Raw genomic sequence first — 14,883 nt, forward strand, 5'->3', positions numbered from 1 at the left:
AATGCGACATTTGAAAGTCGGAACAGACGCTGTCATCGACCCTGGGACTTGGCAAAGGGGTCCCGATCGACGTCGATCTCCATTCTTCCCCACGACGAGCAAACAGACAGAAGAAAGATGGCTGACTGTGAGTGAGGCAGACGAACACTGACTGAATCTCCCATGTTGATCTCTGTATATCTACGGACCTAACTCTTGCTTCGTGCCGATAGTTTTCCTTCTTCATTTATTCCAGTTTAATTTTTAATTTTTCCTAAATTTTCTTCACGATTTCTTAATTTTATTCTAATTCTCAAAGTAAAACTTGTTCATATTCACAAGGTCTCCTAATTTGAAACGACCCTCTATAACATATACACACTCAGGTGTTGTGGCGGCTAGCAACGTTACACACACACACACACACACGCATATATATATATATATATATATATAGAGAGAGAGAGAGAGAGAGAGAGAGAGAAAAAGAGAGAGAGAGAAAGAGAATAAAAAAAAACGAAAATAAACTCAGCCTTGATCCCTTCAGATTTATCGCCTTCGTTTTCAACAGTGAGGTTTGGGTTTTTCGAAGCTCCAGCATTGTGGCACATATTAAGCGACTAATCAGGTTCGCTACACAGTGAAACGGTCAGCACATCAGACACTGTAGAGGAAACGTTTTGCATGTCGCCGAATAAAAGTGCGTAAAATAGAGGAAGCCGTGGGCATCTCTCGTCACCCAGTAGATAAGACTTTACGTAATGAATTAAATTGAAAACAGAAAGCTTTCCGTAAGATGGGTGTCGTATTTTCTTAAAGCGTACCAAATGATCTGCATTCAATCTTTGCTCCGATTAGAAAAAAAAAAAAACATAACAGAATGGAAGTTTGTATTCTCTCACACTTAATATTTTTCCCGAAACTCATTATGTCTTGGCTAGAAAGAGATTTCGGTCGAATGAAAAGGCAACAGAGATATTCAATTGCCCATGGAGGATCTCGAAGCAATTCCGTTCCAAGAGTGAATAGAAAAGCTGGAAAGACCTTGTATCAAATGCGTTCATCTTCGAGGGGATTCTGTTTTCAAATACCATAACTTGGAATGGTTTTGTTTTCATTTCATATTCATTGCGGAAACGTTTCGATATATCCTACTGTACTTCCGGGAAAGACTACTAGCACAGGAGCCTCCCTGTCATGGTAAAATGTTATTCTGCTTCGTAAAAATTAGCGACATTGTTACGGAGATCACACCATATGGGGTAAAGTGCCGAAGGCGGCTCGTGTATTTGACACGAGCAATCCGTAATCGCTCGAGTTAGATTCGTGAGAATAAACAGCTAGACGAACATTTGAGTAGTAGTTTGCGTCTAATCAGTGAGGTGAAGTGAACAGCCCAACTCTACAGGGTGATTCAAGGAGAGGTTAGGCTCTTTAAATTGACCGCAAAATTCGGTTTCTTAGCCTATCGCGCTACGATTTTGTGGAGCGTTATCCACAGATGGTGCCTTTTTTTTTTTTTTTTTTTGCAAACTTCGCAAAAAGCGAACTTACCCGAGGAAAAAGTAAAGAAAGAAAAGGGCTTAGCTCCTACGGAAACGCAGCGAAGCCACCGGTCTTCAAAAAACACGGCGCCGTTTCGCACGGGAGACAAGAGATGGCGCAACGAACGCCGCCAAGGAACGAGCATACGGCACCGCGAGCCGGCGTCTTTAGCAGACGATCTTTTCGACTCAAAAGCACCGCGCGTTCCGCAGGCGGCGACAGTCGCAGAAACAAAAAAATGGCGCGGAAACAACTAGGAACTGCAATTCCTTGTCCGCTAAAGACGTCGTATGCTCGTTCGTCGGCGGCAGTTGGCGTCGCGACCACTTGCGGCGTTTCTTGTCTCCCGAGCGAAACGGCACCGGGTTGTTTGAAGACCGGTGGCTTCGCTGCGTTTCCATAGGATCTAAGCCTTTTTCTTTCTTTACTTTTTCCTCAGGTAAGTTCGCTCTTTGCAAATTTTACAACCAAAATAATGCACTATCTGTGGGCAACGCTGCACAAAATCGTACCGCGATGGGTTAAGAAACAGAATGTTGCGGTCGATTTAAAGAGTCTGTCCTCTCCTTGAATCACCCTGTAGTAATACCCCTCCGGTCTCCGCTAATGTTTTCCATTCATTCATTTTCATTCATTTATTTGTTTATTTTCTGTGCTCATGAACAGCTTGACGCCTCGGTAATGATGCACAACAATATGTTCACAGGTTAGTTACAAAAGTCTTGAAAGCTATGAAATTTGGATTAAAAACATCAATATCTGCTCCCCCGAGGGTGTTTTTGAAGTGTTGAATACGGGTCATGGGGACTGGTTTGGATGATGTGATAAACATGGAAAGTTGGATAAACCCGCAAAACTCGACTCGGAACGTGAATATTAATAGCAGATGTGAGATCTGGGCAATCAATTAATCAATGAATGCATTTATACAGGAAAACAAAAAATTCGAAAAAAAAACGCTTTCGAACATTTTCAATCATCTCTTGGCTCGTAGAACTAATACAATTCCAGACTACAGAGGAAAACTCCAACTTTGTCCGGATTAATAAAAATATAACCGAAGAATACAGGTTGATGTGGAGAACTCACGCGTGATTCTAGAAATTACTCCCAGCTTCAAAAGAGCCATTTATAAGGTTGTTAATATGTACAATAAAGTATAACGAAGAGTCTATGTATGCACCAATATCACGCGTGATATCAACTCTTCGCAGAGGATCATTGCCAATCTGGTAACAAAATTTAATTTTTTCTACATTTCTAGACAAAGACATATCAACGGTTTTAGAAGAATTGAGCGTTAGCATTTCTTACGACACCAATTGCACACACGCCTAACATCCTCCATAAGTTTTTCACAGTCTTCCAAGGGTATGATCTGCCTAAACAACTTGACATCATCTGCATATTGCAAGACGACTGAACTGCTAACAATCGAGCTCAAATCATGAATAAAAACATTGAAAAATATCGTCCCAAGTATGGAACCTTGCGGCACACCCGAAGAAGAAACATAACGCCGGGAGTTATGTCCAAGATCACGAACAAAATTGTGTCTATTATACAAATAATCTAGAAACAGGGAACAAAGAAGGTACTCACGCCGTAGGATTCTAGTTTGTGTGCAAGGAGCGAATGGTCTACTGGGTCAAAAGACTTAGGGAGATCTATATATACAACGTCTACCTGTTTACGTTGACACAGAGCAGGCGAAACGAAACTTAATAAAAGACACCAGATTTGTCTCAACAGACCTTCCACGCATGAAACCGTGTTGTGAAGGGCTTATCTTATGCTTAAAAAAAGTTTGAAATGCGCTCAAATAAAACAATTTCATAGACCTCAGCAAAGGGAGATAGTAACGACCCAGGTCTGTATTTTTTTACGTCATCCGTTCTGCCATTATTACGTTCTTGCACAGTAATAGAGTACTTCCACAGGGGAGGAAATGTAAGGCTCTGCAGCGGCATGTTAAAAATATGCGTTGAGATATGCGCAAAAATAGAGGAGCATCCTGTAACAATGAAGCTTGGAATGCCGTCAAATGCAACTTATAACTTTGGCTTCGGTTTCCTCATAGCAAGTTCAATATAATTAATTTCAAAAGATAGAAGTGTCAGTTGATCACTGGCATTATCGCTGACGCCATGCACATGCAGTCCAGTTTGGCAGCAAGAATAAACCGAAGAAAAAAACCTCGCAAATGCATTTGACACATTTTTGGGCTCAGACAGCATATCACCTAACGAGTCAGCTATTCTTATTGATGACGAAGTTGTAGTTGTGCGATCCTTTACATATAGCCAGAAAAGCATTGGGTCACGATTTAAGCTGCGTTCTACTGACTCATGGTGTAATATTTTATCGCGCTTCAACAATGTCTTAGCTAGCGCACGTGACTCAGAAAAGTTTAGGTACCAAAAAGCGGAATTCGCAAACACTTCAATGGCACAATTTACATCGGTCATACTATATATGGAAGCCGAATCTGCATTATCTAAATGTTGATAAATGCCAAAGTAATCGCCGTTGAGAAAGCAAGCGACTCACGGTTTTTGTGCTTTACTTTACCCACAGAAATCATAAAGGAAACAGAAAAAGGAACGTGCCAAGCATCTGGTAAAACAAGCGGATTGGAAACAGACATCAGGCTGTCGATAGGAAAGTTGGCCAAAGCCGGATCAAGCAAATGTCCTACTGAGTTATGAAGACCGGTCATTTGGGTAAATCCGAAAAGGTTAACAAATAAAAAAACGGCATTCGCATTAAATGATGCACTATGAGCAGACAGTGCCGGAAGTACCAAATTCCAGTTTATTTTATGAATATTGAAATCACCAAGTATGACTATACGGTGTTGATCCACATTAAATTTATCCCCTAGCATATCTCATTGGTCACAGAACTTAGATCCGTCAAAATTAGGAGGAAAATAAAAAGTGCCTATAAGTAAGCTATTGGTATCACAAAGACGTATTTCAATCCAAGCGGACTCGCACTCGAATTCGAGATTAAACCGGCGAATAGCCCGTAAATGTTTCTCAACTGCTATTAGTACTCCACCACCGAATTTAACGGAAAGTTTTTTGTAATCTCGATCCCGACGAAACATTGTGTATTCAGGAGGGAAATAGTCCAAGGATGCAAATGAGCTATATAACCAAATTTCCCTTAAAGAAATGATATCGTAATCACCTAGAACAACGTTATTGAAAAAAAAATAGGAGCCTTTGTACGTAGGCCGCGGACGTTTCGATAAAACACTGAACAATTCCTTTGACAAGCTAGTGGGGGTTGCTGTGTCACGAACATCATTGCGCCCTGCAACATCGAAAAATGTCCTAAAAAGGGAGTCCATTGGGCAAACCTCTGCATTTTTCATTCGGTTAAAATTATCCTCGTTCACAACAATGCGAAATGACTAGTAGCTTTCGTGTCTAGTTTTTAACTTGGTGCATGTAAAAGATGTTCCTTCCAAAACTGCTGTCAGCACCTCCCCAACATGAATACACGTAGTGTCAGGATTGAGACGCGATACAAAAAGCGCCTTGAGCCTTGGTGATTCAGGCGCTGACCATAGCTTACTGCTTGCGCAGGAACCTGAGCATGGCTTGACTTTTTTTTTCCCGTTGGATGAGCGTAAAGCAATCGGCATCTGTAGACGCCTTCGGCACGGTCACCGCGGGCGGCAGTACGGAGGACACAGCAGCCGCCACAGATGTAGATGTAATACGTGGATGGGCGGAAGTAAAACTGCTTCCGGACGCCTCTAGAGTGGCTAATGCAACGTACCGGCCTGGTGAATCTTTTCCGAGAACCTCCGCGAAGCTTGCGGACGCAGGATTTGGTTGCTCAGACGGCGATGTTGTCGGCCGTGGCTCAAAGGCTCGGGCAGTAAAACGACGTAGCATTTCCGTGTTCCTTGACAGATGCAGAAGCAGAGACGCGTTTTCCGCCTTGACCGAGAGAACTTCCTTAACGAGAGAATTGAACTTGTCATGCAGTGCCACCAACAAGTCTTTCAGACAGCCACACGCGCTGCAGTTTCCCACAATGGTGCTCACCGATGCCACATCACAATCATCAAGAGGGCGTTGTTTCCTGATAACACTAACTTTATCGGAGTCATTGCGCCTCGTGCAGGCTTTACACTTGTAAGTGCTGACACCACTATGCATGAAGTAATCGTAGTCATCTCCCACAACGGCGATGCACTTGCAGTGAAAGCGGGTACCGCGAGGCCCCGAACATCGCAGGAATTGCATCCGGCCGATGAACGCTTCGGAGCACACCGAGCACACGTTCTTCGAGTAGGGCATGTTGCCAGCAAGGAGTGGCAACATGTCCTTCGAGAAGGGCATGTTGCCACTTGCCTGCCTAGAATCCGTAATAGAAGATCACGTGGCCACTTGTTCCGGCAACGAGTTGAAAAAGCTAACTGTGCTCGTTGAGTTGTCTTTGAGTTGAAATAAAAGGTAGTTCGTGTGTTGGGGGGCTATGAAAGTCAAAGATTTGATCTAAGCAGTGCGCAATTCATTGTAAGCCCGAAAATTGTCGCACGACCGCCTTAATCTATCACATATCCTTCGGAAGCATTGAATCGCCATACGGAACTAAGATATTGCCGCGCGCCAAGTAGGAAGCGCGGCCGTAGCCTAACGCTTATCGCGCTTGCCTCCCGCGCGAATGGCCAGGGTTCGATTCCTGGCCTCGGCTACGCATTTTTGTTTACACTGTAATGTGATGTTCGGATGAATTCGAGAACCGCCTAGCTGATTCAAAGTTAGAATGTTCTACGCGTCGAACCTTCTACATCGAATGCTCCAGAAGCCAACGCGTGTACAAAAGCGGTTCCGCCTGGCAAGCAGGAGTCAGTTTTCGCCTCAGCGTTCGATCCTGCTGCTTCACCGCTTTTGACGCCCGCGACGCTCTGTTGTTATTTTCTTTTGCCTTTTATTCCTGGGCACAAGTTCGCCCCATTAAACGTTTCAGTTTTCTCAGTTATTTCGTTGTTTTGTCACCTTGTCATTTGTGACATTTTTGGTGGAGGTGCGGGGTATAGGGAGAAGGAGACAATCCCACTGTCCTTTCTTCGCCGGTCGCCACGAACGTTTCGTTCTGAAAGTTGTCGTCGTTCGCACGTCCGTCCGTCTCTCCACTACAAACACTCGACGTCCTCCGCCGGCGACTCTCTGGCAGGCGACGTGTGCGGAGGAGAGGTTCGCCGCACGTTTGTTTTCCGTCGTCCCGTGTGACCGCCGACTCTCAGTCCCATTAAGGCAGTAAAAAGAAGAAACAAGCGTTGGCCGGGCGGCCGTCCGTCCAAACGAAAGACCCGGGACGCCGTTGTTTGTTGTTCTTCCGCTCCGTTGCACGACTTTCCACAAACTCGAAGGTCCCGAGGGGCGTCGAGAGGATCTGCGTGGCCGCGATGCATCGCTGCGGCCATTGTATCGGCGTGGATGAAGACGCTCTAGGGGGGGAGCTACTTGGGGTCCAGGTTTTGCTGCGTGTATCTGCCGACGTTTTTGCTTTTGTATAGTGTTGTCTGGTCATAGTCACCTGCTATGTGTTGTGGGTGTCTCTTTTAGGCTATCTCTCTCTCTCTTACACTCATATGTTATCTGTATGCTTCACTTTCTTGACACGACAATTACTGGAACATACCCTAGCAACAATTCATCACCCTCTTCTCCGGAGGCAGTACCCTAAGCCTGTCCTGGTTTTCCGCCAAATCCTTTCCCGTCATTTGCTTATTTAAGATGGCCTCCGCGAGCTCTGTGAAGGCAATCTCGATGTTGACATTGGTCTTGGCGCTCGTCTCCATAAACCGGATTCCATGGTCTATCGCTACGGCGTTTCCCCGCACCCGGGAGACGAGGCGCTTGTCCTCCATGTCGCACTTGTTGCCCAGGATCATCTTCTCGACGTCTTCGTTGGCGCGCTCGTCGATGTAGCGCAGCCACTTGGCTATGTTGTCGAAGCTCTTGCTGTTGGTGATGTCGTACATCAGCATGATGCCCATTGCTCCCCGGTAGTAGGATGTCGTGATTGTGTGGAAGCGCTCCTGGCCAGCTGTTTCCCATATTTGCAGCTTTATTTTCTTGCCCTTCAACTCTATGGTATTTATCTTGAAGTCAATACCGATGGTCGATATGAAGGTAGTGTGGAACGCGTCGTCGGAGAACCTGAACAATATGCACGTCTTGCCGACTCCGGAGTCCCCGATGAGCAGCAATTTGAAGAGCAAATCGTACGTCTCCTTGGCCATTCCGACAATGGCCGCTCTCGGGGAATCTTGGGTATCACTTAGGAGCGGAAACGCTGCCCCTCTCGCGCGGTTCTCTTTTGCTTCGTTTCCGTCGGGAGGGTCTCGGCTCACGAGGACAATAGCAAGCGGTTCACGGGTGCGGCGCTTGCGATCGGTAGACGCTAGCTAGTCCATCGATGCATAGGCGCTCACTTCTCTCTTACACTCATATGTTATCTGTATGCTTCACTTTCGTGACACGACAATTACTGGAACATACCCTAGCAACAATTCATCACCCTCTTCTCCGGGGGCAGTACCCTAAGCCTGTCCTGGTTTCCGCCAAATCCTTGCCCGCCATTCGCTTATTTAAGATGTGCAATTTATTCAACAAAAGAAGCGTATCAAGTACAAGAAGGCACCGAACGAGTCATCGCCTACGCAAGTCGGACACTCTCCAAGGCAGAGAGAAACTACTCCAAGACTGAGAAAGAATGCTTGCGGTCGTCTGGGCAATTACGAAGTTTCGTCCGTGCTTGTACGGAAGCCCGTTCCGCGTAGTCACGGACCACCACTCGCTCTGCTGGCTTGCGAACCTCAAGGACCCGTCAGGACGCCTCGCTCGATGGAGCCTCCGGCTACAAGAGTTCAACATGACTCTGGTTTACAAGTCGGGACGCAAGCACAGCGACGCTGACTGCCTGTCCAGGGCCCCTTTCGAAACACCTCCCGGCAGCAGCGATGACGATGACGACGAGTGCTTCCTAGGGGCAGTGAACACCGATGACATGGCACGACGTCAACGAGACGATCCGGAGCTGCGCGCCTTAATGGAGCACCTGGAAGGGAGCGTGAGTACCGTGCCCCGTGTTTTCTCACGAGCCCTGCCAACCTTTGCCATTCGACAAGGTGTACTCTACAAAGAGAACTTCGGGTACAACAACTCGCCGTGGCTGCTGGTAATCCCGACCTACCTTCGAGAGGAGATCTCTCAAGCATGTCACGACGATCCGACGTCCGGACACCTTGGATACAGCAGGACATTGGCCCGTATTCGTGAAAAGTATTACTGGCCCAAGCTCCCCAAAACCGTCCACCACTACACCCGATCCTTTCACGAGTGTCAGCGACGCCAGAAACCGCCGACGAAGCCGGCAGGTCTCCTGCAGCCAATTCCTCCACCAACTGCACCGTTCCAGAAGATCGGAATGAATCTGCTTGGTCCTTTTCCGCCGTCGACCCTGGGAAGCCGTTGGATAATCGTCGCCACAGATTATGTCACGCGGTACGCAGAAACGAAAGCCCTTCCTTCGGGGACTGCGGTTGAAGTCGCGAAGTTTTTCTCCGATTCCATTGTCCTCCGGCACGGCGCTCCCGAAGTTCTGATTACAGATCGCGGATCGTCGTTCATGGCACAGCTGACCCAAGAAATTCTCCGGCTCAGTCACACCAGCCACCGTCGTACCACCGCATACCACCCGCAGACCGACGGGCTGACGGAGCGACTTAACAAGAAAATCGCCGACATGATCTCTATGTACGTCGAAGTTGAGCACAAGACGTGGGACGAAGTTTGCCCTACGTCACGTTCGCCTACAATACGGCGGTTCAAGAGACCACTGGATTCACCCCTTTCCAGCTGGTACATGGTCGGAAGGTAACGACCATGCTGGACGCAATGCTGCCCCATGAGCCATCTGATAATGAGAGCGACGACGCCCCGGTGGTTGCTCAACGCGCCGAAGAAGCCCGCCGGCTCGCCCGACTCATGATTCAAGACCAGCAACGCGTCGACGCGGGCCGCTACAACCTTCGTCGCAGGGACGTTCACTTCCACCCCGGAGACAGGGTGTGGGTGTGGACGCCCATCCGTCGCCGCGGCCTCAGTGAGAAACAGCTGAAACGGTACCTTGGACCGTACAAGGTACTTCGTCGCCTCAGCGAGCTGAACTACGAGGTGATGCCCGACGGAACAAGAACATCATCACGCCGCCCACCACGACCTGAAGTCGTCCACGTCGTGCGCCTGAAGCCGTACTACGCTCGATAGGACTGTGGATCTTATGTGTTTCAGATGACTCTTTAGTTTGCCGTTCTTTTTATGTGCTTTGTTTTGTTTTGTGTTCCATCGGGACGATGCACTTTTTAAGGGTGGAGTAATGCCGCGCGCCAAGTAGGCAGCGCGGCCGTAGCCTAACGCTTATCGCGCTTGCCTCCCGCGCGAATGGCCAGGGTTCGATTCCTGGCCTCGGCTACGCATTTTTGTTTACACTGTATTGTGATATTCGGGTGAATTCGAGAACCGTCTAGCTGATTCGAAGTTGGAATGTTCTACGCGTCGAACCTTCTGCATCGAATGCTCCAGAAGTCAACGCGTGTACAAAAGCGGCTCCGCCTGGCAAGCAGGAGTCAGTTTTCGCCTCAGCGTTCGATCCTGCTGCTTCGCCGCTTTGGACACCCGCGACGCTCTGTTGTTATTTTCTTTTGCCTTTTATTTCTGGGAACAAGTTCGCCCCATTAAACGTTTCAGTTTTCTCAGTTACTTCGTTGTTTTGTCACCTTGTCATTCGTGACATCTCTGCCTCACGGCACAACTCAACCTCAGGCTGAATTACGTGATCTTGCTTACCCAAAGAGCATCAGGTAGAAATCGGCAGGCCTTGCGAACGTGGTGTTTTTGGTGAATTGACCAAAGGCATATAGTGACTTAATAGCTGTGACTACATTATCTTCCTCCACAACGAAATACTCATCTTCTTTCGTCTGTAAACACAAAGAATGAAACGAAAATGTTTATATTTTATAAGTTTTTCAATCACAAATTTGACTGCCGTATAAAAGGGTGCTTGGTTATCATCGAAAAATAGTACTTTCTAGATGCATTAATGTGTCTGGTCTTATTGCTTATAAAATTGTGCAATACTTGACATTGAGTCTCCTAAGCAAAATAAGCTAAATGAAGCATACCAAACTTTGCGAAAACGAATTAGAAATGAGCTAGTTTTGTTGTGAAAGCGCCATCTTGCGACGAGAATAAAATTGTACAAAATGGGAATAGAAAACGAATGGTTACTTCAAAATAAAACCAACGGCTTTGACTGCGCGAACAGAAGTGATTTCGTGACTTTGATTTAGACAGATAAATCCCCAATTGCTCGTGATTGGCACTATCACTTTGAGACATATGTTTTCGTTTTCTTATTCATTTACACGGTGTTATGTAATCGCAACATTAAAATAGTGCAAGGTCGTGGCGGAAATAAGTGGTCTCTTTCTTACCCTCACCGAACCATAGGAACCCTTCTTCGCAACACAGACCGACGCTCCTTTCTTACCTTGTTCGGGGCACCAACATACCATCAGATATAAGATAGGTGTGCAGGCACGCACTAGCACCCACCCACCCTCCCCTCTTTCCTTGCAGGCTTGTTCGAAACCATTTTTCTGCATTCTATTAGAAAGATTCTATTTGCTTGCAACAAACGTATCTTGGTTTTATTTCTTACGCGTCACACACTGGTACAACGAATCGACTGCAACTTTTTTCACACACTTATTTCTCCGGCTAAAGCTCTCAGGAATGCCTATACTTCCAAAGAAGCTTTAGGATAGACCAAAAATTAAAAGAAAAGCGAAATGACGTCAGTGAGAGAACGTACTTTACTCTCTGCCAGTTTTCTGACTTTTTTAGCCCACTTTCGGCCTCGCGCACGTACGGCTCCCCCGTTCCGAACTTGAAGCGAGATGACTCTTGTTTGGGCCTCGTCTCTCTCGATTAAATCAGTGAACCCGAAGGGGTTTGGGTGCGATCTTCCCGACATGGCTTTAATTTTTCGCTGCCATGCCTTCATATAGTTGTTGGTTCTGGATCCCCTGTTTCCGTGATGGTTGCACAGTTCCAGTTGGAAAATGCCCTCATCCAAGTCGCGTCAAAGTAATCAAGTAATCCAATAAGCTCCGGAATACCAAGCAATATACGCCCCGACGCAGAAACGCCCAGGGGCGAGGGATGTCAGGAGGCGAAACAAAGGAAAGCACCGCGAGCTTAAGATTGAGCACCCTTAGCTGGCCGTTTTTTGAATATGCGCTTTGGAGCCAAGCCCCTTGAACGGAAGCCCAAACTTTTTGTGCAGAAATGAAAATGGCACCCGCAATGAGCAGCTTGGAGAAACACGACGCGGAGACCACCAAAAAGCGCCTGCTCAAAATCCATCATGAAACCTTCAGGGGTCGAGGAAGGGATCCCAGCTGATTTGAATGTATAATTATCGCCCTTCAAACGCACGGGCATACATTTGTAGTGAACCGACCCGGCAACAAAAGCAAACGGCTGCGCTAGGCACTCCGTCAGTTACAACATGCAGAGTTACATGTTGGTCACACATGTAAGGTGCAACAAAAGAAGTCCCGAGAGGAAAAAAATATTTTTAACTGACGACAGCCGTTGCATGCCATTTCCTGTTGCAAAGGCAACTATTCAAGACGAGGGTCTCTGCGGTCGTCGATGATGAAGAAGGGCGCTGCTATTTTTGTCTTTTTGTGGGCGTCGTTGTCTTCCGGAGTGTCGGCTGACGAAGGAACCGGTGGCTGTGCTGAGCGCCTTTCTCGATACATCGAATCCTTCAGGCTGGCAAAGGTGGGTACATCTGCTGCGTCTTCATCTTGCGCCTAAAATATATTGAGTGATTTCGTTTAGCAAAGTTTGCATGACACTTCGTATGCATGATAGATATAATATTTTGGAAGGAAACTGCAGAGGAGGTTTGGAGAATTTCCTCGTTAAACAACTTTGGCATGGGCGTATTCAGGTTCGGTGCTGCTGACGTTTTCAGCGCCAAGTGCAGCTGGTCCCTCACAAGCCTCGGCTCGCCTGTGCATGGTTATGGTCACCTATGTGTAAAAGGAGCGTAAATGTGCAATGGAATGTTAACGGCCTTTAAACATGTACCTGGTGGTGCCAGTAAGAGTAAGCAAGAAACGAAACAAATAGCTTGGGTTTCTATCATGCATAAACAGACCGTCACAGACAAATCGGACAGAGCAACTTACGGGATCTGCTTTTCAAGTTGTCCTCTTCAGTCAAAATCTAAGCCGCGCATCCTGATGAATTGTAACGGCAACGAGACGAAACCGTTCCGTTTGCTTTCTGCCGCTCTTAGTGACAGATGTAACCTTCAAAGTAAAGGCGCTTTTCTTCTCTGCGTTTCCTCTATACAAACGCGGACATCGCCCGTGTCTGATGTCTCACTGTTGATTGGGTCGTTTTGTATATCGGAGTGCAACGTTATTTTTTTTGAGCGCCAGGGGGACATACAGTTCCGTGTTTTGACACTAAGACGGTTCAGCATTTTATGACTCAGCGCCAGTGTTGGGGTAACGCGTTACGAGTAACGACGTTACCGGTAACGCATTATTTATTTTCGGTAACGGGTAACGTACTCGTTACTTTTTTCAAAACAGTAACGGGTAATGTACTTACGTTACGCAGTTCGAGTAACGGATGACGGATTTACGTTACTGGTTACTTTTACTTTCTAAAGCTTAGAACAAAATTACACAAATTGTTTTTCGTGCTTCTAGGCGCCAAGTTAAGTGATTTTTTTTTGGGGGGGGGGGGGGTTGCATTTTTGTGAGTATTTGGGTGAACCCATAAAAAGGATAAAGTAATTATATTCAGCGTCTGCATGGACATAATGTTTCTACAGATATGGCGATTAAGTATACCTGCAGCGTGAAAACATCAAATCATGTCAATTCATAACTAAAAAAGTAACGCCAAGATAACGTGCGTTACTTTATATGGGTAACGGTAACGCATTCCTTTCATTTGCAAGTAATTGAATTGAATTAGCTTTATGTAGACACTAGGCCTATGGTAAAAGACAAAAGGCAGATGAGCTCTTTCTGACGTGGGCCAATCACCCGATTACAATGCACAGCAGGCGAGGACAAAAACAATAATCATTAGAGATTACAAGAAAATACAATAGCACATCAGCAACCATCAACACAACATGTTTTGTACAGAGCTTATACAATCGTTAGTGCACTTAATACTTTGGAAATAAATGAGACAGCTAATGCGATTCATACACAATGAAAATATAAGCTAAATGTATTTACTCAACATGACATGAGAGAAGGTACCGCTGTAGGCTAATTTTAAAGCTGCGTTTTGTTCGACAATCTGAGATTACTTTTCCTAATGGCTGGATATTTATTTAAAAAATCAGGTATCAAGTATGCTAATTGGTGATGTCCATAATTCTTCCTAGACCAAGGCACGCTATAGGAGCCGTGTCAAAGATTGTATTGTGTATTACTAGGAAGAGGTGCGTAAAAAATTGGTGGGGTCATTAATTATTTCGAGTGGTAAGAAAACTGTGTTTAGAAAATGAAAGCCGGTTACACTCTAAGAAAATCTCGTACTTCTACTTGCCCGCACAACACTTGGAGAGCCAATCACCGCAACTTGCGGAGGCAGCTCAGCGAATGCCGATGACGACGGAGACACCGAGGCGCCGAGGGTCACGCGACCTCACGACTACGCCGATGGCCATGGCGACGCCGACGCCATTGGCGTAACCATGAGGTCACGTGACATGAGCTCAAGGGGGTCATGTTATCTCACAAGGATGACGTGACGCTACCGGGGCCACATGACCTCACTGGAGTCACATGACCTCACAGGGATCACGTGACTTCACGGGGTCACCTGACCTCACGAACGTCACGTGACGTCATCAGTGTCACGCGACCTCCGTGAGGTCACGTGATGTCACCGGGGTCACGTGACCTCAAGGATGTCACGGGAGGTTACGGGGGTCACGTGACATCACGGGAGTCACGTGACCTCACGATTAGGCCGACGGCGACTGCGACGCCGACGCCGCTCAAGCCAGAAACGGGCGCCTAATGGTGCCCGTTTCTAACGTGATATCATCGTGGAGGTTGAGGAGAAGTTGCGGCATATCCAGGATACAACTGGGGTAAACTTGGCTCGTAGCCGAATTGTAAGTGTCCTGGCGAATGCAAAAAGCACTCGGACGAACCTTACCGCTGGGGAACGCACGGCGCTAAATGATCTCAAATCAGATAAATCTATCGTT

At 46.7% G+C, this 14,883-nt stretch overlaps 2 protein-coding genes across 2 annotated transcripts in view; both read right to left on the reverse strand.

Moving 5' to 3' along the window:
- LOC115316694 (zinc metalloproteinase-disintegrin-like EoVMP2) overlaps positions 1-14,883 on the reverse strand; it is a 39,133-nt gene that overhangs the window by 13,421 nt on the left and 10,829 nt on the right. The window contains exon 8 of the mRNA XM_040212293.1: positions 10,404-10,537. Coding sequence (XP_040068227.1) covers positions 10,404-10,537 — 134 coding nt within the window. The remainder of the gene's footprint in view (positions 1-10,403; positions 10,538-14,883) is intronic.
- LOC120841369 (ras-related protein Rab-10-like) lies at positions 6,978-7,985 on the reverse strand. Its single transcript, XM_040212250.3, has one exon. It carries the CDS (start codon positions 7,793-7,795, stop codon positions 7,193-7,195), a length of 603 nt encoding a protein of 200 aa, XP_040068184.1. The 5' UTR covers positions 7,796-7,985; the 3' UTR covers positions 6,978-7,192.

Source organism: Ixodes scapularis, unplaced genomic scaffold, assembly GCF_016920785.2.
Source record: "Ixodes scapularis isolate PalLabHiFi unplaced genomic scaffold, ASM1692078v2 PGA_scaffold6__148_contigs__length_123643588, whole genome shotgun sequence".
NCBI lineage: Eukaryota > Metazoa > Arthropoda > Arachnida > Ixodida > Ixodidae > Ixodes > Ixodes scapularis.

Excerpts from the sequence above, each read along its gene's own strand:
- LOC120841369 (XM_040212250.3), bottom strand. The coding sequence starts at position 7,795 with ATGGCCAAGGAGACGTACGATTTGCTCTTCAAATTGCTGCTCATCGGG.